Raw genomic sequence first — 21,768 nt, forward strand, 5'->3', positions numbered from 1 at the left:
CTTGTTTCGTGTTTAAAAGCAGAAGATTGGATCGTGAAAGTTCTAAGTGAAAGTTCTTTTTTTTCAATAAGGCGAAGGTGAAAGTTTTTTCCTGTTTGGATTCATCCGCACATAATAGCCGGATCTAACTTTTTCACTTTCATTTTTTCCATCTTGAACTTGAACTTTGGAACTTAAAAAATAATTTTTTTTACTTTATGGATTAACAAAATAACTCAAATTTGATATGACTATTTAGAAAATTTAAATTGCTAAAGGAAATCAGTAGTTATGACTAGAATTTGTTTTTGATAGATTGCTAAAAACATAGTGTTCCGGGCTTAAATTCTGAAGGCGGAGGAACACACTCTTGCTGCCTTTTTTTTTCCATCTTGTTGTTTTTTTTCCACAACAATGAAATAACTCAATAACCACAAAATAAATGGAAATTAGAAGTGACTGAAACCTTTCCTTTGGACTATTTACTCCTGGATTAACCTATTTGGATTACTTGCTGAGCCTCTTTGGATTATTTGCTGACTCCTTTTGGATTATTTGCTGAGAACTTTTTAACATCTGCCTTGCTGTACGAAATTTAACCTGACTCCATCTTGGGATTTGTTTCTTTGCTCCTGCCTTGAACTTGGAAAATAAACTGACTTCATTTCAAATATAAGAAAACTACTAATTTGTCTTTCCCTTTGAACTTGAAAGTGAAATTAAACATAACTTTATCCTTTGAGACCTGGACTTACATCCTTACTCTCTAGCAAAACTACAGGACCTATAAGAAGAACATAAGTATATAATATTGATATTGTGTTTCTTGAATAATTATTCCTTCCTTCTTGATCTCTCCTTGACTCTTTTTCCCCCCTGTGCACTGCCAATTCTAAAAGAAACCTGATTTGAAACATATGCATTGTTAACAAACCTTGGTCTCCTGCTCTATTTTAATTAGTTGAATTAAAATATTACCTCCTTTTTGTTTCTTATTTCCCCTAAAACAATTTCTTCCACTTCTTTTATTAATTTTATTAATTCTCTCCCCTTTCTTCTCTCCCTCTCCTTTTTCCTTTCCATAAATTTTCTTTTTCCTGCTTTCTTTTATTTTTTATGAATAGCTAATATTTTTCCTTTCTTTTACTTACTTTGTCCTCCTACTAGATTACCCATTTCTAACTCTTACTTTTTACTTATTTTTTTTTTTAAAAAAAAGTTTTACACCTGCTCTTCTTGGCATTGCATATTTAGAGTTTTAAAAATTATAATAATTCTGTTGGCAATTGTTGGTAATTGAATTATATTTTAAGGGTAATTGTTAAAAATAGTCTGACAGATTTGGAGTTTATAGGAATTCTTTTCCTTTTACTACATACAATTGGAAAATAATTTAAACCAATTTAAATTTTAATTTTAAATTTTAAAGAGTGGATTCAAATTAGACAATGTCAAATACTTCAACCTTTGTCAAAACGGTCAAAAAACAAACTACAGCAACAATTCCCTCTCCACAAGGGTCACCGCACCCCTCCCCGTCGCACCAGGTGTTAACCATGTCTACAAAGGACAAAGACAAAGAAAAAACAATGCAGTCTAATTTTGCAACATTACAAGAAACTTTGAACACTTTGAAGGACTTTATGTTTAAATCTCAAGAGGAAGCCACCCAACAAAGAGAGGCCATAAAAGAGGATGCAACACAACAAAGAGAAGCTATAAAAGCAGACCTGGCGGAATTTAAAATGGAGATGGCCCAATTGAAAGTTGATGTGGGTGAGATGAAAGACCAGATAAAGGAGATTCAACAAACATTACAAGAAAGTGATGACCGAGTCAAAAAAGTCGAAGAGAAATCTGACAAAAATGAAAAAAGAATGGACTATCTTGAAGGGAGAGCTGATGCAAGATACAGAAGATATGACGAATCAATCACTCAGTTGGAGATGCAACGAGCTTCGTATGGACTTCGATTTCAGAATATAAAAGAGGAAAAAGATGAAGATTTAAAAATGACTATGGCTGAAACTATTGGAGGAATACTCCAAGAGGATCCCACAGCCCTACTGAAAGAAATTGATGAAGTATACAGAATCTCGAATAGCTACATCCGTCGTCATAATCTTCCAAGAGAGATACACATTAAATTCACAAGAAAAGCTTTGCGAGATGACATACTTCACTGGTCAAGAACTGCCAAACTCCAACATCAAGGAGTTGAAATAAAAATACTAAAACAAGTTCCAAGAAGTGTCAGAGAAAGCAGAAGAGATTACCACTTTCTAACCCGAATTCTGATCAAAGAAAATATAACCTATCGTTGGCTTATCCCACAAGGTCTTTCTCTGACATGGCGCTCTACAAGATACAAATTGGAAAATGTAGAACGAGCTATGTACTTTTTTGAAAATAGTGGCATCAGCCGCCGGGACCATGCAAACCAGCAACAAGTGGTTGAACAACAACTAGTTCAACAACAACCAGGGGAAAAACTAACAACTCAGCAAGAAGAAGATCTGGGGGCTACTGCTCAGGTAATAGAGCAGGACCAAGGTGCCAGAAGAGTTCAACCTCAGCGAGAAACCAAAAAACCTACTAAATGACAACAAGTAAAGATTTAAAAATCTTTTCTGTAAACGTCAATGGACTTAATGAACCAAGGAAAAGGAAACAAATTTTTTCTAAAATTAGAAATCAAAATGCTCAAATTACAATATTACAAGAAGTGCATATTTAAAAAAAATAACCAAAAATTACTGTTGAATCCAAAAATTGGAAAAATGTATGCTGCATTAGCAGATAAAAAAAAAAGAGGTGTAGTGATGTATGTTGAGAACTCTATAAATTCCAAACAAATATTTAAGGATAATGAGGGTAGAATATTGATTGTACAAGTTGATATTGAACCTAGACCTTTAGCTGTTGTCTCTATTTATGCCCCTAATGAAGATCAAATGACATTTTATAAAAATTTGCATCAAACAATAATAGACCTAGCTATTGAAAATGTATTAATAATAGGTGATTTTAATGCTATCGCGAATAGACAATTAGACCACTCAGGGGGGAGAGGTAACAATAAAAGGAAAAGAAACAAAAAGACAAGAAGGAATTTGCTACCTAGTACTTTTCAAAAAATGAAAGGGGAATTATTGTTAAATGATATTTGGAGGGAAAGATACCCCCATAAGAGACAATATACTTTTTACTCTAACCCCCACAAAATATGGACAAGAATAGACATGGTATGGGCACCAAAAACGGTTGCAGAACAAATAAGAGATGTAGAGATAGACGTCAATACGTGGGCCGATCACAATCCAATAGTGGTTTCTATGAGAATGAATAACAAACAGAATAATTGGCGGATGAATAGAAATATATTGAATGATAAGAAATATAAGGATTGGATCGAAAAGGAATTAAAAATATTTTTTGAAATCAACAAAACTTCAGAAACTACCCCACAGAACTTATGGGATACAGCTAAAGCTTATATAAGAGGATTAACAATATCTTATACTGCAAAATATAACAAGGAAAATAAATTAAAGTATGCACAATTAATAAATGAATTGAAACAATTAGAATTTTTATCACAGCAACACATTAAGAACAGAGACTTAAAAACAGAAATAAATGTAATTAAACATAAAATTAGAATTATAGAACAAAACCAAATAACTGAAAAAATTAAAAGAGCAAAGCAATACTACTTTGAACATGCAAATAAACCAGGCAGATGGTTAGCATATAAACTTAGAAAACAGCGCCAATCAAAATTAATTAAAAAATTAGAAGACAAAGATGGTACAATAAAATATGATACAGAAGGAAAGGCAGACATTGTGTATAACTTTTATAAAGATCTATATGCTAAAGATAATGTTAGTGAAGATGAAGTCTTTAACTATTTACAAGCTTCAAAATTACCACAAATAACAGAAGACCAACAGGCCACCATGGATGGACCAATAACAATGGAAGAACTCCTAACAACAATTAAAAAACAGAAAAGCAACAAGGCCACAGGCCCAGACGCCATACCGGCAGAATGGTACAAGATAGAAAATGACACAATAAGAAGCCATATGTTAGAAACCTTCAATCTATGTAGACTTGAGGGTAAAATTCCTAAATCTTGGTCAGAATCACTGACAACTTTAATACATAAACAGGGCACAGACCCAGAAAAAATTAAAAACTATAGGCCCATATCATTACTAAATGTAGATTATAAGATATTTATCGCCATTTATGCAGACAGACTCAAAAGAGTTATAAATGGAATAATACACCAAGACCAAAATGGGTTTCTACCAGGGAGACAAATTAAAAACAATCTTAGAACAGTAATAAATACATTAGAGTATTATGAACAATATCCAGGCAAGACAGCATCCTTAATGTTTCTAGACGCTCAAAAGGCCTTTGATAACGTCAATTGGATATTCATAAAAATGCAACTAAATAAAATGAGATTTGGCCCAAAATTTGTTAACTTAATAGATACTATATATTCAAAACAAACAACTAACATAATATTGAACAACAATCAACTACCAACACTTGATATAAATAAGGGAGTTCGTCAAGGTTGCCCTATATCACCATTGTTATTTATCATGATTCTTGAAACTCTATTAATTAAAATAAGAGCGGATCCTAAAATTAAAGGTTTAACTGTAGGAGATGAAACATATAAAGTCCAAGCCTTTGCAGATGACTTAACGTTCATAATTGAAGAACCGATAATAACAGTTCCTACTTTATTGCAAGCTATTGAACAATATGGAAAGGTAGCAGGTTTAAAGATAAACAAAAGCAAAACACATTTTTTGACTAAAAATATGAACAAAACACAAGAAACTAAACTAGAAAGCATCTCTGGAATAAAGACTGTAAAAAAGGTAAAATACTTAGGAATAAATTTAACAGCGAAAACAATAACATTAAAAAATGATAATTATACAAAATTATTAACAGAAATTAAAAAAGACTTAGCAATGTGGAATAATCTGAAAATATCATTCTTAGGAAGAATTGCAACAATTAAGATGAATATTTTACCCAAGGTTTTATTTCTCTTTCAGGTAATTCCAATAAATCCATGGGGAATTTTTTTTAAAACTTTAACAAACCTAGTTAAAAAATTCATATGGCAAAGGAAAAAAGCAAGGATAAAAATGAACTGCTTAGAAGATATCAAAGAAAGAGGAGGATTTGGCCTTCCAAATTGGAAATTATACTATCAGGCTGCCGCATTAACATGGCTTAGAGAGTGGATAACTCTAGAGAACAAAAGAATACTTAACTTAGAAGGACATGATCTTATGCTTGGATGGCACGCATTTGTATGGTACGATAAGGAAAAAAATCATTCATATTTTAAAAGGCATACATTAAGGAAGTATCTACTAGAAGTTTGGAAAGACATAAAGAAAAATCACTTTTTAAATATCCGAGAATGGCTAGCTCCCCTAGAAGCAATAACGCATCCAAAGTCTATAAAAGACAAGAAAATAACTTATAGAATTATTAAATGACCAGATGAAGCTAAAATCTAGGATTAAATTACAAGAAGAAGGGATAATAATAGACTGGTGGCATTATGCTCAGATTCGATCTAGATACCAGAAGGATAAAACTCTTTATATTTTTAATAAAAGTAAGAATCTTTTAAGCAATCTAATTACTATTAATTCAATAAAAATGATAGGGAAAATATATAAATTTCTTATCGCTCATAAAAATATAGAGTTGACTTTAAAAGATACTATGATAAGATGGTGTAGAAATATTGGTAAGGAAATAGACATAGATACATGGGAGAAAGTTTGGATTAATAACTGGAAAATGACCAAATCAGTTTCATTAAAAGAAAACCAAATCAAAATGTTCTACAGATGGCATCTCCCACCAAATAGGATAGCAAAAATGTTTCCCAAAACATCCCCATTATGCTGGAAATGTAAGAAGGATATAGGAACCTATTACCATCAATGGTGGACATGTGGTAAAGCTAAAATATATTGGAAGATGATTGAGAAAATATTAAAAGAAATAATAAAGCAAGATATAGATAATACCCCGGAATTTTACTTATTAGGAGTTACCAATCAGACCTATAAGAAAGAAATTCTTTACTTAATTATACACATATTAACTGCGGCTAGAATAATATATGCGCAAAATTGGAAAGGGGAGGAAATCCCCAAGGAAGAAGAGGTTATAGCTAAAATATTAGATTGCGCTGAAATGGACATGATGACAAGAAGATTAAATGGTCTTTCGTAAAGTTCTTAAGAACCATCTCTGCCGTCAGGCATGGGGGAACTGAGACATCTCCCCCGGGCCTGTACAGTTTATACATGGTATGTTTGTGTGTATGCTTGCTTTTAATAATGGGGTTTTTAGTGTTTTTTAAATTATTAGATTTGTTCTTACATTGTCTTTGTTATTGTTGTGAGCCGCCCCGAGTCTACGGAGAGGGGCGGTATACAAATCTAATAAATAAATTAATAATAAATAAATAAATAAATCATTGAAATCATGTGTGCATGAGCCTCCTCTTGTGAGATTTTGGCACAATTTTGCTTCCTACACATACACAGAAGCAAAATTGCACACAGGATGTGCAGGTGCAGGGGTGCCCGAATGAAGAGGATGTGCGCATAGCGCACCAGTTTCCAGGTAAATGGAACCCGCCACTTCTCAATACATCCTAATATAGGCTAATGAATTGTCTTTTTAATTTTCAAAACACACTGAGCTTTTGAAATTTAACTTGTAATCAGAATAGTACAATATTGGAATATCAACGCAATTTACTATAGTAAGAAACAGGCAGACTTTGTTGACAACTGATACTATTCTAATGGAAACGAAAACCAAGTGGAAGGCACATACTATGCAAGGGTGCATCTCAGACAAATAATTGACATTAATCAGGCAGTGACTAATTAAATAAGATAATTGAAATAAAAACCTGGCCGTTTTCTGCTAATTGGTTTCATACATCGACTGCTAATTAACCTCTTGAAAGAGTAATCTGCAACCGTACATAAGCATGTGTGCGCCTGTCTAGATTGTTGTAGGCATGAAGCAGACTTGTAAATAAAACCATGGAACTCATAATGTAAACTTTTAAGCACAGTTTATCTTTATGCAACTCTGTTGAAAAGAAAACCAGCTGGGGAAAAAAAATCAGAAAACAAAGATGCATGTTATTTAGAGGACTTAAATTTCAGATGGTTTGGATTGGACTATTACATATACTACTTTTTAGGTCCAATGTTTTTCTTTAAAAAAATAGCACACAGAAAGACAAGTAGGTGTGAAAGCAGTGGACACTTTATTTATGAGAATGACATCCAGACAAAGTAACAGATTCTTTTCACACCCAATTTTGACTCCTTAGTCACTTTCCTCCAGGTCTGGGTTATTTCAGGTATGGGACCCAGGCTAAGACATTTAATTGATGGACCATAAATTATAAGTTGGTGAAAGCTGCATCCCTTTCTTCATTTTTATACCAAAGTTCTTTTTTTCTACAGGAATAGGAAAGACACTTGAAAAATAAAATTCCCTACCATGATATAAAATTGGTCATAAGTCATATAAATATTAGCCTTTTTCAATATATTATAATGCTTATAAATAGAAGCTGTAGCCAATAATAATTTTCCTTATGTATGCGCTGGCTTATTAACATTCTGTATGATTACTTTTCATACTAAATCTTCAAAAGAAGAATGTTAAGTTATATTATCAGCTTTGTTCATGAGTCCTGCAGCAAGGCAACTGTTCACACAAATTATTCCTTTTCATTAATTTGCATAAGCTCCAACAGCAGTCAAGATAGAGAAATGGTTATAACTTCCTGGTTTCAGACATTTTTGACAATTGTTTACATTCTTTCTACGATTTGAATCACTTGTCCAGATCTTGTTCCAATAAAGTCCTCTTACTTGTTTTGGGGGAGGAATATCTTTCCCCCCACTTATCACAGTCAAATAAATTATAATATGAATAAATATTTGTATTCCGATAGCAGCATGTTTCCTGATTGAAATGAAAACTTATTTGTAAACTGGATGCTCAGATGTTCATTAGACCAGTGTTTTTCAACCGGTGTGCCGCGGCACACTAGTGTGCCACGAGACATGGTCAGGTGTGCCGCAAGGCGGCTCGCCCCCCCGCTATTGCCCCCCGCCGCCGCCGCTATTGGCACCCTCCCGCGGGAGGCCGGCAAAGGTTGCTTTGAAAGTCGGCCCCCTCGCGCCCATGGCTTCTCGTCGCTTCCCCGAAAGCTGCGCGTGTGTGCGCGAGCGCACCCCAAAATACCCCCGCGTGCACCCTTTTTCACGACCGCGCGCTCCTCATCCCCCTGCCAGCCCGCGGGGGGCGGGGAGGCGCCGGCAGCAGAAGGGAAGGGAGCCGCGGCCGCCCCTGCCTCCCCACGGTGCCTCCAGCCCCCTCGGCCTTTCGGCGCTGCCCCCCGCCCGCCCCCTCTCCTCCTCCGCTGTCTCCTGCCTTTCGGCGTGGCTCCTCCCGCACCCGGAATGCACGCCCTGCCCGTCTCACCTTTGCCGAGAGCACTTTCGTCCCGGGCTCTCAGCAAGGGGGTTGCAGGAGAGACGGAGCAGGCGTTCTCTCAGCGGAGGCCAGCGAAGGTGATATTCAATGTCGGGGGCGCGTGGGCGGTTGCGCGCGCTCCCTACCCCCCTGCTAGCCGCTCGGAATATTCAAAATAAGAAAAACCTTCACCGGTGAAGGCTTTTTAAATTTTGAATATTCCGAGCGGCTAGCAGGGGGGTAGGGAGCACGCGCAACCGCCCGCGTGCCTCCGACATTGAATATCACCTTCGCCAGCCTCCGCTGAGAAGAACGGAGAGAGAACGAGAGTGAGTGAGAGCAACAGACAGCAAGATAGAGAGAAAGTGAGAAAGAGAGAGAGAGAAAGGGGGAGAGAAAGAGATAGCAAGAGAGAGAACAAGAGAGAGAAAGAGTGTGAGAAAGAAAACAAGAGAGAGAGAGAGAGAAAGCAAGAGAGAGAGAGAGAAAACAAGAGAGAGAAAGTGAGAAAAAGAGAGAGAAAGAGGGAGGGAGAGAAAGAGAGAGAGAGAAAGAACAAGAGAGAGAGAAAGAAAATAAGAGACAAAAAGAGATAGCAAGAGAGAGAGAAAGCAAGAGAGACAGATAGGGAGAGGAAAGGAGAGAGAGAAATGAGAACAAAAAGGGGAGAAAAAAGGAGAAATGATTGAGGCAGAGAATGAGAGGAGAGAGAAACAAAAGAGAGAGAGAGGGGTGATTCTTGAAGCATATGGTAAAAAGCACCCAAATAATAAGAAACGCCCCCCAGCCCACACCTGTTTTTGAAAAGAATAAAAGAGAAAAAAACCCAGCCCTCAACTGGTTTTGGAAATGGTTCCAGTGTGTATTCACACACACACATAAGGGGGGGAGAGAGACAGGGATGGAAAAAGAGGAGAAGTGAGAGGGAAAAGGAATGAGGGGAAAAGGGAGGAAGAGAGAAATGACAAACATGAGAGAGAAAAGGGGGAAAGACAGAAGTACCCAGAAATGAGATATAAATTTGAGTAGGGATGATTGATGATTGACTGTATTTATAAGGGGATGTTACATGGGATTGTATATACGAGGGGGTTATGTATGTATGTATGTATGTATGTATGTATGTATGTATGTATGTATTTATTTATTTATTTGATTTGTGTCATTTTGGTTGGTGGTGTGCCCCAGGATTTTGTAAATGTAAAAAATGTGCCGCGGCTCAAAAAAGGTTGAAAATCACTGCATTAGACTATATCAATGCAACATGGTCTCCATTGTTGTATTATTCTTAGCTTCAAGCATAAATTAAATTACAAGACTTGTAACACTTTATATTTCACCCAAATCCATATTTTTTTCCATTATCTGAAATAACGGGGAAAAAATCAGAAACTATGGTTTGAATGAGATCAAAATGAAAACATGAGGAAAATGATAAATCTAAACTGTTATTGATAACTTTTAATTTTACTTTTTCTTTATTAGAATAATGACCCTTACCATTTGAAAACGGTTTCTCACTGCATAAATATTTAAGAGAAATAACTACAGTAGAGTCTCGGTTATCCGTCCTTCAATAATCCAACATTTGAGATTATTCAACGTCGCGGATGCTTGGGGGCGTGTCTGTAGGCATTTCCGTGCCCTCCAGACATGCTCCCAAACATGGTAGCTGCGATAGGGAAGCAAGCTGGGAGGAGGAAAGCGAGCGAGCGAGAGCCGAGGAGTGAAGCGAGTAAACAAGTGAGAGAGCTAAGGAGGGAAGTGGGCGAGCGAGAGAGAGAGCCAAGGAGGGAAGCGGGTGAGCGAGCAAGAGCCAAGGAGTGAAGCGGGTGAGCGAGAGAGCCGAGGAGTGAAGCGGGAAGGTGAGCCACATACAATAGAGTTTGGATTATCTGACATTTTCAGCATCCGACTATCACCCCGCCCGTTCATGTCGGATAATTGAGACTCTACTCTATAACTGAAAACATATTCTGGAAAAAATAAGCAATTTTAGATTAGAGGCAGTTATCACTTCAATATGTGTTTGTTTTTTCCTAGACAAAAATAAGGATCCTTCCATATTCATTTATTTTATTACAGTTCACATCCTAGATTTTATTCGTCTTAAGTGAGACTAATCTTATTAGTCATAGTGATAAGTACTGTGTCATAAATAACATTTATATATAACATGGGAAAGAAATTTTCTCTATAGAAAAACAGGGAAAATATCTCATTCTGGTTTCTCAACCATAATGAAAATTATCTCTAATTTCATCTTCACCAGAAAGAGAACTTGAGTGTTCACACAAAAATCATCAGTGTATAGTATTCTAACAAAAAGTGTAAAATCAATGGAAAGATACAAAATATATCATCCATACAATAAAAATAAAAGCAATAAACTCAGAAGATCACATTTTAGAAAATCCATACTCCCATTTTAGATATAGATGATGTTGTATGCCTCCCCCTCTGTTGAGAGAGGGCTGTTCAATTTTGACATAGACGGCCTCTTTGACCTCTTTGACCCCTCACTGGCCCCAGTTTAGTTTGAAAGAGGAGTCATAGAGGCCATATATGTCAAAATTGAACAGCCCTCTCTCAACAGAGCTGAGGGATATGATATAATTTATCTCCAGTCTACAACACAGTCCTTTCAACAATTCCAAGAAGGTTCCACACCCATTTGCACTATTCAGATGACCCTGACAATACAGATAAACTTCCAGGAGGCCTCAACTGCTCTCTAAAAGAATGCAAATGACCAGATGTCTGCAACTAATATGAATCTTTCCATTCCCCACCATCCAGAGATTAAGAATCAGAATAAAAGCTGAAGAAGCTTCTTGAATAAGAAGTGAAAAGTCTTTAAAGAAAAACAAAAACATCCAGTTCCTAGACATCTCTGCAGAGAATGAGTTAATTGCAAGAGGTACCACCAAATACTCTCTTAAAAAAGAACCTTTGGGACATTTTTGGCCTTTTGAAAGAGTTTGAATAGCTGGCTTTTCTAATTGGCCTGGGGAACCAATGAGGGTTGTTTGTGTCATACTGGAAGTGGCTGATAGACTGTCTTGCTCTGTTCCTTCCCATCTTTTATAATTTTTAATCATTTTAATGTTAATATTTATTTTAATATTTTATCTTATAGTTTTCTTAGTTGTAAGCCATCTAGAGTTGTCTCTTGTGGCATAAAAATAAACAAATAAACGAATGAACAAACAAGCAAGCAGACAGACAGACAGACAATGACTGAAGAAAGAAAGAAAGAAAGAAAGAAAGAAAGAAAGGAAGGAAGGAAGGAAGGAAGAAAGGCATTCTTATATTTTACCTCTTTAATCAGCACCTGTAGTCTCTTCCAAACTGGCTTTTGCATAACTCAAAGGCAGATGGAGACCCACTACTGGGCCAACAGCACTCAACCATGAAATAATGTAGTTTGCACTCCTACAACGAAAAAAGAAAATGCACATTTCTATTTAGGGGAGCAGTAATGAGATATTCCAAGTATCTTTGAAAGTTGGGCACTATTTTTATTAAAATAGTATAACATACAGCTTATAAAAAAGAACATTTCGTAAAATGATTTATGTTATTGGCAATTCAAACTTTCCAGTACAGCGTATTTTGAGATAGACACAGTTCTTAGACATCTCTGCAGAGAATGAGTTAATTGCAAGAGGTACCACCATATACTCTTTTAGTTGATGATTGTGAAATTGTTTTACTATAATTGTTTATACTTTAAATTAAGTATAAGAAGACCATTCAACTCGGAGGAGGCGTTTCTAAAAGGATGGGTTTCGAAAAGAAACCATTCTAAATTTTAAAAACCTGCAAAAATTGTAAATGAAATTCAACAGATCTGAAAGCTACAGGGAGCCTGTAATATAATAAAAGCAAAAAGTCACATATTACTGAATGTCTTTTAGAAGGGAATGTTGGAAAGATTGTTTAAAATCCATAGAAATGTACTTCGATGAATTTTAAAAGGCATCCAGTTATTTTTAAAGTAACCCAAATAGATGAATGATCTAACAATGAACTGAGAATATAGCTTATTTTCTTCTCACATTTCTCTATTTCAGGCATTCAAATGAAATTTTTAGTGTTTGAGAAATATGAGAAAGCTCAAATTCTCAACCCTGAACAGCAGTAGGACTGAACTGCCAACTGCAAAAATAACAAAGAGGGGAATTGTACTTGGTGGCTCCCTACTATCAGAATCAGATTATAGTCAAACCCTTATTTTGAACCTAAGAAAACAGACTTTAATCAATGCAAAGCAATACTAGGTGGCAGAGAAAGAAAATGGGAAGATGCTCAAAACACAATTGTAACTAAATTTAACAAAGAAAAAGAAAAGCAACAGAAGCCAATGTAGCTGGATAAAACTGTAAGTGACAATCTGGAAAAAAGACATATAGGTAAGGACATTAAGTGAGGTCACTAAGGAAGACTGTGTACTAGTATTCTAGATTTGTAGAAATAATGCCAAGGAAAGAAAGATCAGAATGTGTTAAACCAGCAAAGAACAAAAAGCAAAAATCAAGCTGCTCAAACTATAGCAGAAATACTAGAATAGAATAGAATTTATTGGCCAAGTGTGATTGGACACACAAGGAATTTGTCTTGGTGCATATGCTCTCAACGTACATAAAAGAAAATATACTATAAAAACAGAAACTCTATCCAATTACTCCTTGGTTTACAACCATTCGTTCAGCAATTGTTTGAAGTTATGACAGTGGAACTGTAGGAACTATGGAACTATAAAAATTATATACTCATTATAATAATAAGTTTAAGAATAAGCATCTTATTTTGTAACTATAGAAAACATGTATGGTTCTTTGGCATTAGTTCATCACCAAAAATACGCTATTGACTTTTTTTCATGAAATATTTAAAGTTCGGTTTGAGAATGTACACTGATGTTACTCACTTTTTTTGTTTATGTAAATTGGATAATATTGAAGACATAAATTCATTTGTCCGGCAGGGATGAAGTACAAAGAACGGCTGACCAAGTAATGGATGTTCCTGAAAAGAGGTGATCTGGTTAAGTGTGTAAATATATTTTTAGTATATAAAATTGTTTATAGTTCACAAGTTGTCCCATAATAATTTTTTAAAATATACTTTTTTTTTTCAATGAATGGAAATGAAGTGAAGTTGAATTACTCAAGATCTTCTAATAACAGGAGTCCCCCATGTAAAGACGTCGGCACTTGTGATCATGTGCAAAGTTCCATTTGTGCGAGTGAGCCTACCATTCGCATTGAACCATCTGTTCTCCCCCATCTGCTGGGCTGCCAAGCCTGAAAGGTTGAGGACTGGTGATCTAATAAGCCTGAAGCATGAAACCTAGACTACTGAACCTATTCAATATTAGTATAAACACGATTAAATAACAAAATTTAAGTAACTATAAATGTATACAAGTTGGAATTATAATGATAACATTCATACAATACTGCATTTATCTTAAAAATGTACCATCTAAATATTACTGTTAAAAAATTACTCATGAAAAAATTGTTTAGCATTTTAACATTAAAGATGTTTAACAAAATTATAAGCTCAGGGTAAATTCCAAATATACAACATTTTAAATCATTTTTTTAAAATATCACACAAGAAAGTAGTGCCAGGACAAGAAAGTAATGCCAGGGGTTGGGCAGGATATGCATAACATGTTAAAATAAGAATAATTGCTAAAATAATTTCCAAGCTACCTTTTTTCTTTCTTTTTATATTCGCGAAAGGATTTGCAGAGATGAATAAATTTAACTCTGAATATAAATGATTTACTGTTCTTTCAGGCCAGACCTACTGCTAAGCGCTAAACCAATATTGGTGTTATTGAAATTGTATTAGTCATAATTGGGCTTGGCAATCAGAATTTATATTTGGCTCATAAATATTTTGATTATGTTCCTGTAGTTTGGTAGCACTAACAAAATATTTGCTACTTTGTCACAAACCTTTTTCACATACTTTTTAAAAACTGGACCCCCAAAAGCATAGCAGTGAGAAATATAATTTAACTGAGTAAGTAGAATGGAAAATATAACTATAATCATATATTTAAGATGAATTTAATGTATTTAAGATAATCTTAGCTATGTATAGGATTACTATTTTTACATTTACCAGCTTATTTCAGCACCAGACTTTTGCCTGTTCCTTTTCTACAAATCAAATGGTCTTTTATTTTGAAATATATAAACAAACTCATCACTATCTGGAAATGGTGAGCATATATGATTCTCTTGATCTGCGATGGCAAACCTATGGTACGTGTGCCAGAGGTGCTACACAGCGCCCTCTTTGGTGGCGTGCGAGCCATCGCCCCAGTTCAGCTGTACCACGCATGTTCACCAGCCAACTGGTCTTCAGGTCTCTGCCGTACATGCATGAGGGTGGGACGGATGGGAGAGGTTGCATGTGCATGTGTGGGGTCACGGGGTGCGTGCAGGAGGTCACATGCGCATGCACGGGAGCATATGTGGGGCCCCACCACATGTGTGGAGTGGGGCACATGCAGAGGGGTCACATGTGCATGCATGGGGGAGCGTGGGGATGTCACGCACGCATGCATGAAGGGGGCATGCAGGTTCATGCAGGTTATGTGTACATGTTCCAGGGACGCATGCACAAGGGTGCACGCATTGCATTTTGGAGGTTCAGGTGTGCACAATCGAAAAAAGTTAGCCATCACTATTCATCAATTTCAATTCTCATCAAACATACTCAACTTGACTAGAAATTAAAATTTTCTTATCCTATAGCTTTATATTTAAAATCTGAAACACTGAAAGATTTGAGATTTATTAGATTTGTATGCCGCCCCTCTCCAAAGACTCCGGGCGGCTCACAACAACAACAACAGTCTGCGGAGAGGGGCGGCATATACAAATCTAATAAATAATAATACTGTAATGACAATACAATACATAGAATACAAGTCCAATAGAGTTAAAAAATGAGATTTTGGAAATTAACAAACCAGTCAGTAAGACAAATTTATCATCTTTAAAACTATGCAAAACATAATCTAACAATGAATTTATAAAGATATGCAATATAGTGCAAAAATATAGATTGAAACTATAACAGTTACCAAACTGAAGGTAGAAGAATATTAAATGTTTTAAGTTCCTTTTATTTTAATTCTGTAGATCCCAACTATAAATTCATGCAAAAATATTACCATCTGTTACTCATATAAATGAACTGATGTCATTTTTCATTATGAAATAAGTGCCAAACTGGAAAAAAAACCTTTACTATTGCATCAGAAAAACTTTTAAAAGTTGCAAAGACAGATTTATGGAAAAGAACCAAGTCTTGAAATTGGCAATAATTTTTCTATTATCAACATTTCATCCATTATCTATTATTAACTATGTATTATCAAATGAATGTCAACTCTTAGTGAAAAATTGGAGATAATTTTTCTAGGCTGAGAGATTACCCAACCTGACCCTTCAGTCCTCTAAAGCAGTGATTTTCAACCTTTTTTGAGCCGCGGCACATTTTTTACATTTACGAAACCCTGGGGCACATTGAGCGGGGGTGGGGGTGGGGCTAAAAAAAGTTTGGACAAAAAAATTATCTCTCTCTCTCTTCCTCCCCTTCACTCTATTTCTTTCTCCCTCCCTCCCTTTCTCTCCCTTCCTTCCTCTTTCTTTCTCTCTCTCTCTCCATCCCTCTTTCTTTCTTTTCCTTCCTCTCTTTTTTGCTCTTTCTCCCTCCCTCCCTCCCTCCCTCTGTCTTTCTCTCTCTCTCCTTCCCTCCCTGTCTTTCTCTCTCTCTTGCTTTCTTTCTCTTGTTTTCTCTCTCTCTCTTGCTTTCTTTCTCTTGTTTTCTCTCTCTCTCTCTTGCTTTCTTTCTCTCTCTCTTGTTCTCTTTCTCTCTCTCTTGCTTTCTTTCTCTCTCTCTTGCTTTCTTTCTCTTGTTTTCTCTCTCTCTCTTTCTTTCTCTCTCTCTTGTTCTCTTTCTCTCTCTCTTTCTCTCTCTCTTGCTTTCTTTCTTTCTCTCTTTCTCTCTCTCTTGCTTTCTTTCTCTCTGAGGTTCGCGGCACACCTGACCATGTCTCGCGGCACACTAGTGTGCCACGGCACACTGGTTGAAAAACACTGCTCTAAAGATACACACACTGCCACATTAATAAAGTCTATCCATCTGGATACTGGTTGTTTTCCCTTTCTTTTCACATTTCCTATACTGATATTTTTCTGTAGAGAAAGAGGTCTGCTCATAATGTATCTAAAATATGATCATTTCTCTCTGGCCATTTGTATCTTGAATGACAAGTCTGGATTGCTTTTTGTTTCTTGGATATCCATATACAGTATTCTCAGAATCTCCTCCAACACAAAAGTTCAAACTCATCAATAGTCTTTCTATCAAACTTCATGAAGGACCCACTTTGCTGCTACACAGTCTCACAGACAAAATCATTGCTTGTGCAAGTTTGATCTCTGTAAGGTAATAGACAGATGACAGCATCTGAATATCGTTTTATGTTTTCATGCCAAGCATTAGTGTGTATTTGTTTAGTGCTACATCTTTTACTCTTAACAGTCCATCTAAAACAGCAAGACTTGTCCTTTGTGTAATAATATGATACAGCTAAACAGCCAGTGTGTTGACAGTGTATTGAAATTAACAATCAGCTTGTTTCAATCTGGCACCATTCAAATGTATTGAGGCAGTTTTCCCTTATTCCTGTTCTGACTGGAGAAAAAGTTATTGTTTAACATGCTTAGATACTGCCAGGTTAAAAAAGAATGGCTTTTTCTGTTCTTGTAGAAAGAAAATAATGTGCAAGAATCAAAACATATACAGTGAGATGGCCTGTGCTATTAGCCAGATCCCCATGTTTAGTGAAGTATTATGTGGTAGAAAATTGGGCTGTTCTAAATATTTGATGATGTTTCAAGAGCTTTTGGTGCATTAAATGGTTCATCCTCTAATAATTCTTCAATATTCTTCTGCTCCTCCATGCACTAATAGCTCTTGAAATATCTCTGGAAATAACTATTTATACTTTATTTTTGCCTAAACTACCTATGAAGGTGAGAATCAAAGAAGCAAATAACAGCACAGGAAAGAAAAGTATATAACTGGTTTAAAAGTTCCAAAGTACAAAACTGAAAATCAACTACAGTGGTACTTAAGAACTTTTCTAGATAAGAACCAGGTGGTCAAGATTTTTCCCCTCTACTTAAGAACCATTTTCTACTTAAGAACCCAAGCCGGGAAATATTTCCCAGGAAATTTGAGAGCGGCATGAAGGCCCGGCCAGTTTCCTGCCATTCCCCCTTTAATCCCAGCCATCTGGGCTGCCAGAGGAGCCTTTTGGTGACTCTTAAGGAGGCTTTGGCAGTCCAGAGCGAGCAAAGTATTTTCCTATCTCTGGGCACTTGGACAGGGAATAAACCTCTGCCAGCGCCCAAAGAAAAGAAATGCTCCCTTCGCTCTGGGCAGCCGAAGAGTCACCACAGCGAAGGAAAGGCTCCGGCTACAAAGTGAGCGAGCAAAAGGAGAGGGGAGCCCTTCAGCATGGGAAGGAAGAGGCACAGGTAGCAGCAGCCAGTATATGGGAAGCAGTGTATGGGAGGCAGCCTCACGCTGGGTGTATTGGAGGCACGTGCTCCTCCTTGCCGCCTCAGAGTCCCTCTTTTTTTTTTAAGCCTTAAAGTTTTGGACCCAAATTCTGAGCTTTTACTTATTTTCTAATGGGTTTGCACGCATTATTTTCTTTTACATTGATTCCTATGGGAAAAATTGCTTCTACTTAAGAACGTTTCTATTTAAGAACCTGGTCACGGAACAAATTAAGTTTTTATTATTATTCGTGTCAGACAAGTTCAATAATTCTCCACACACAGAAATTGTTAAAATATAGTTTCCATATGTCAGATTTGCGTATATGTTACAGAAAGGAAACATGACTCACGCTGATCCATATACAATAAGCACAAGCCCATTTAATTGAAAATAATTAGTCATAATTTAAACTTTTTGTGAGTGAAATTGCTATTTCAGTGGATCATCTCCTGATTAATATCTATCTGAAATTTGGCTGAGGCAATCCGATATCTTGAAAAATAAAAATAATTTGTGGACAGGAATAAATATATCAAATATTATGTTTTCTACTAGAATGGAATCATTTTGTGGATAATTACACGTGCGTAATTATCATGTGTGTATTTTGCAGTATAAGATGCTCGGCAACATAAGACCAGTACCTAGTTTTTGGGGAGGAAAACAAGAAAAAATATCTGCCTCTGCCTCCCAGCATCTATCTGGCTAGTGTCCTTACAGCAAACAACAAACAAACTGGTCAGCTTCAGCAAACAGCTGATTACAGCCTATTGCTGCCATTCGCTGCCATAATCTATTGCTACCACCACCAAGGCGAACGGTGGTGGTGGTAAAAAGTGGCAGTGATTGGCAGTGGCAACAATCCCTGCACCTAGAACAGCTGATTGGTGGTATTCTGGGAGGCCGATCCAATCGTCAATCAGCTGCTCGGCAGGAAAGGCTCTAACATTCCCTTGCAGCGGTGAAACGTAGCAGTGGTGACAGGTGATGACAGCTGTGACAGGCAGTGGTGGCGGCAAATTTCGCCGCAACACCAACCCTCAGATATTTCTGCCCACTTTTGATGGGTGATGGTGCATCTTATAGTGCAAAAAATATGGTAAATCAAAAAGGCTTTCTTATAATGCCTATCCACTATATGTTTGTAAACTTGCTTCTCTCAATATTTTAATTCACCAATTCAGATTATAGAAACATAGAAACATAGAAGACTGACGGCAGAAAAAGACCTCATGATCCATCTAGTCTGCCCTTATACTATTTTCTGTATTTTATCTTATGGTAGATATATGTTTATCCCAAGCATGTTTAAATTCAGTTACTGTGGATTTATCAATCACATCTGCTGGAAGTTTGTTCCAAGGATCTACTACTCTTTCAGTAAAATAATATTTTCTCACGTTGCTTTTGATCTTTCCCCCAACTAACTTCAGATTGTGTCCCCCTGTTCTTGTGTTCACTTTCCTATTAAAAACACTTCCCTCCTGGACCTTATTTAACCCTTTAACATATTTAAATGTTTCGATCATGTCCCCCCTTTTCCTTCTGTCCTCCAGACTATACAGCTTGAGTTAATTAAGTCTTTCTTGATACGTTTTATGCTTAAGACCTTCCACCATTCTTGTAGTCTGTCTTTGGACCTGTTCAATTTTGTCAATATCTTTTTGTAGGTGAGGTCTCCACAACTGAACACAGTATTCCAAATGTGGTCTCACCAGCACTCTATATAGCAGGATCATAATCTCCCTCTTCCTGCTTGTTATACCTCTAGCTATGCAGCCAAGCATCCTACTTGCTTTCCCTACTGCCTGGTTGTGCTGTTCACCCATTTTGAGACTGTCAGAAATCACTACCCCTAAATCCTTCTCTTCTGAAGTTTTTGCTAACACAGAACTGCCAATACAATACTCAGATTGAGGATTCCTTTTCCCCAAGTGCATTATTTTACATTTGGAAACATTAAACTGCAGTTTCCATTGCTTTGACCATTTATCTAGTAAAGCTAAATCATTTACCATATTACAGACACCTCCAGGAATATCAACCCTATTTGCACACTTTAGAGTCATCGGCAAATAGGCTGATTGCCCCTTCCAATTTCCATAGATTTTTAAACAAAAGTTTTCACTTAATTTTATTGTTCAAAATCTTTTACTACAAATTATCATTTTTTAAAATTAAATGATAATTTCATTTTCTACAATGTAGCAATCTAAACAGAGAAAACAGACAAATAAAGTTCTGATATTTAAAAAAACATTAAGAGAAGAGTTTATTTTTTCTGGTCTCATATTCTTTATCCTTATTTTATCTGACTAAATACAATATTTCCACTAAGTTATTTTCATTAGACATCAATACAAATGCATATGAATCATTATTTTCTTTACCTCCTGAGAAAGCAATCTTCATTGCCCCCCATAACTGGACCTTTCCAATGAGGTTATACAACTTTAAAGAGTAAGTTTACAGTGAGATGATGCCTAAATTAATGTGTGAAATATAATCCATGTCAAATTCCAATTAACAACAAATGTCACTTTTGGGTAATGGATATAGCAAGGTAATTAGTTCTGGATAGCTGGTAGAAGTATGTTTTACTCCTCTTCCCCCAAACAGCAGGTATTTTGTTATCGGTACATTTCCTGTAACAGCCCCATTTATTTTCCCTGTCATAACTGGAACTTCTCCAGTGGTAATGGCTTCTATTTTCTCCAGTGCTACATTAAACTGCCTTGGAGCATTCATCATAGCATTTATGGCCACTCCATTTCTCCTGCAGTGGAAAGGGACTGTTGTCCAAAACATTCTGTCTCATCCAGTTTGCATGATGTAGCTTTGATGAAAATCATTCACAGAGGTTTGCCAAGCTTTTATCAAGGACAGGAAAAAAATGGTTGTACTTGAACTTGCTTTTTAGTACCTCAAGTATCTCATCTTTTTTTTCAATCTGGGGAATTGGGAGGGGAGGATATTTAATTAGAATCACCGAAAAATTATAATTTAATTAAAATAGTCACACCTTTCATTTATTTAAAATCAATAAAATGATCACACTGAAAAATATCCAAATAGTACAATGTTGCTTCATTAATAAAGGATAGAGCAGAACAAGAAATTCCTGTGATTTGGATATTGTGTTTAATATATATTTAAATGAATTAGAATTTTTGAACTGCTGGTTCATTTTCAGTTTTTGATACACTAAGATATCTAGAAATTTTCTGCCTCTGTTACTCTTATTAGTACTATATGCATGAATTGTCCTTGTTTTACCCCTAAATATAAGATACTATATTTGGTCTTTTGGTTTTGTCTCAATATTCCAGATATAAAAATTATTTTATAATGTTGGATATTCCTCCTAGTTTTGGAAGACTGTAAATTGTAAACACTTTTTACCTTACTTCGCAAAATTATAAACATACATGCATACATACATATATACATTATAGAATATAGCCTTTGATTAATTTATCAGAGTCATAACATAATTCTGGAGCGAGAGACAATAGGTCCTATTCTCTTTTCTATATAACTGTTCAAAGTGTTCGTTATGACCTTTAAAGCCCTACATGGCATTGGACCAGAATACCTCCGGAA

At 36.1% G+C, this 21,768-nt stretch overlaps 1 protein-coding gene across 1 annotated transcript in view; it reads right to left on the reverse strand.

Annotated features, from left to right (window-relative positions):
• Window positions 1-7,310: 7,310 nt before the first annotated feature.
• Window positions 7,311-21,768, reverse strand: part of ATG10 (autophagy related 10) — a 134,914-nt gene continuing 120,456 nt past the window's right edge. Inside the window, exons 6-8 of the mRNA XM_070743103.1 lie at window positions 13,490-13,587; window positions 11,876-11,991; window positions 7,311-7,529 (exon numbers count right to left, since the gene is read on the reverse strand). Coding sequence (XP_070599204.1) covers window positions 11,880-11,991; window positions 13,490-13,587 — 210 coding nt within the window. The 3' untranslated portion in view covers window positions 7,311-7,529; window positions 11,876-11,879. The remainder of the gene's footprint in view (window positions 7,530-11,875; window positions 11,992-13,489; window positions 13,588-21,768) is intronic.

This window comes from Erythrolamprus reginae, chromosome 2 (genome assembly GCF_031021105.1).
Source record: "Erythrolamprus reginae isolate rEryReg1 chromosome 2, rEryReg1.hap1, whole genome shotgun sequence".
Lineage (NCBI taxonomy): Eukaryota > Metazoa > Chordata > Lepidosauria > Squamata > Dipsadidae > Erythrolamprus > Erythrolamprus reginae.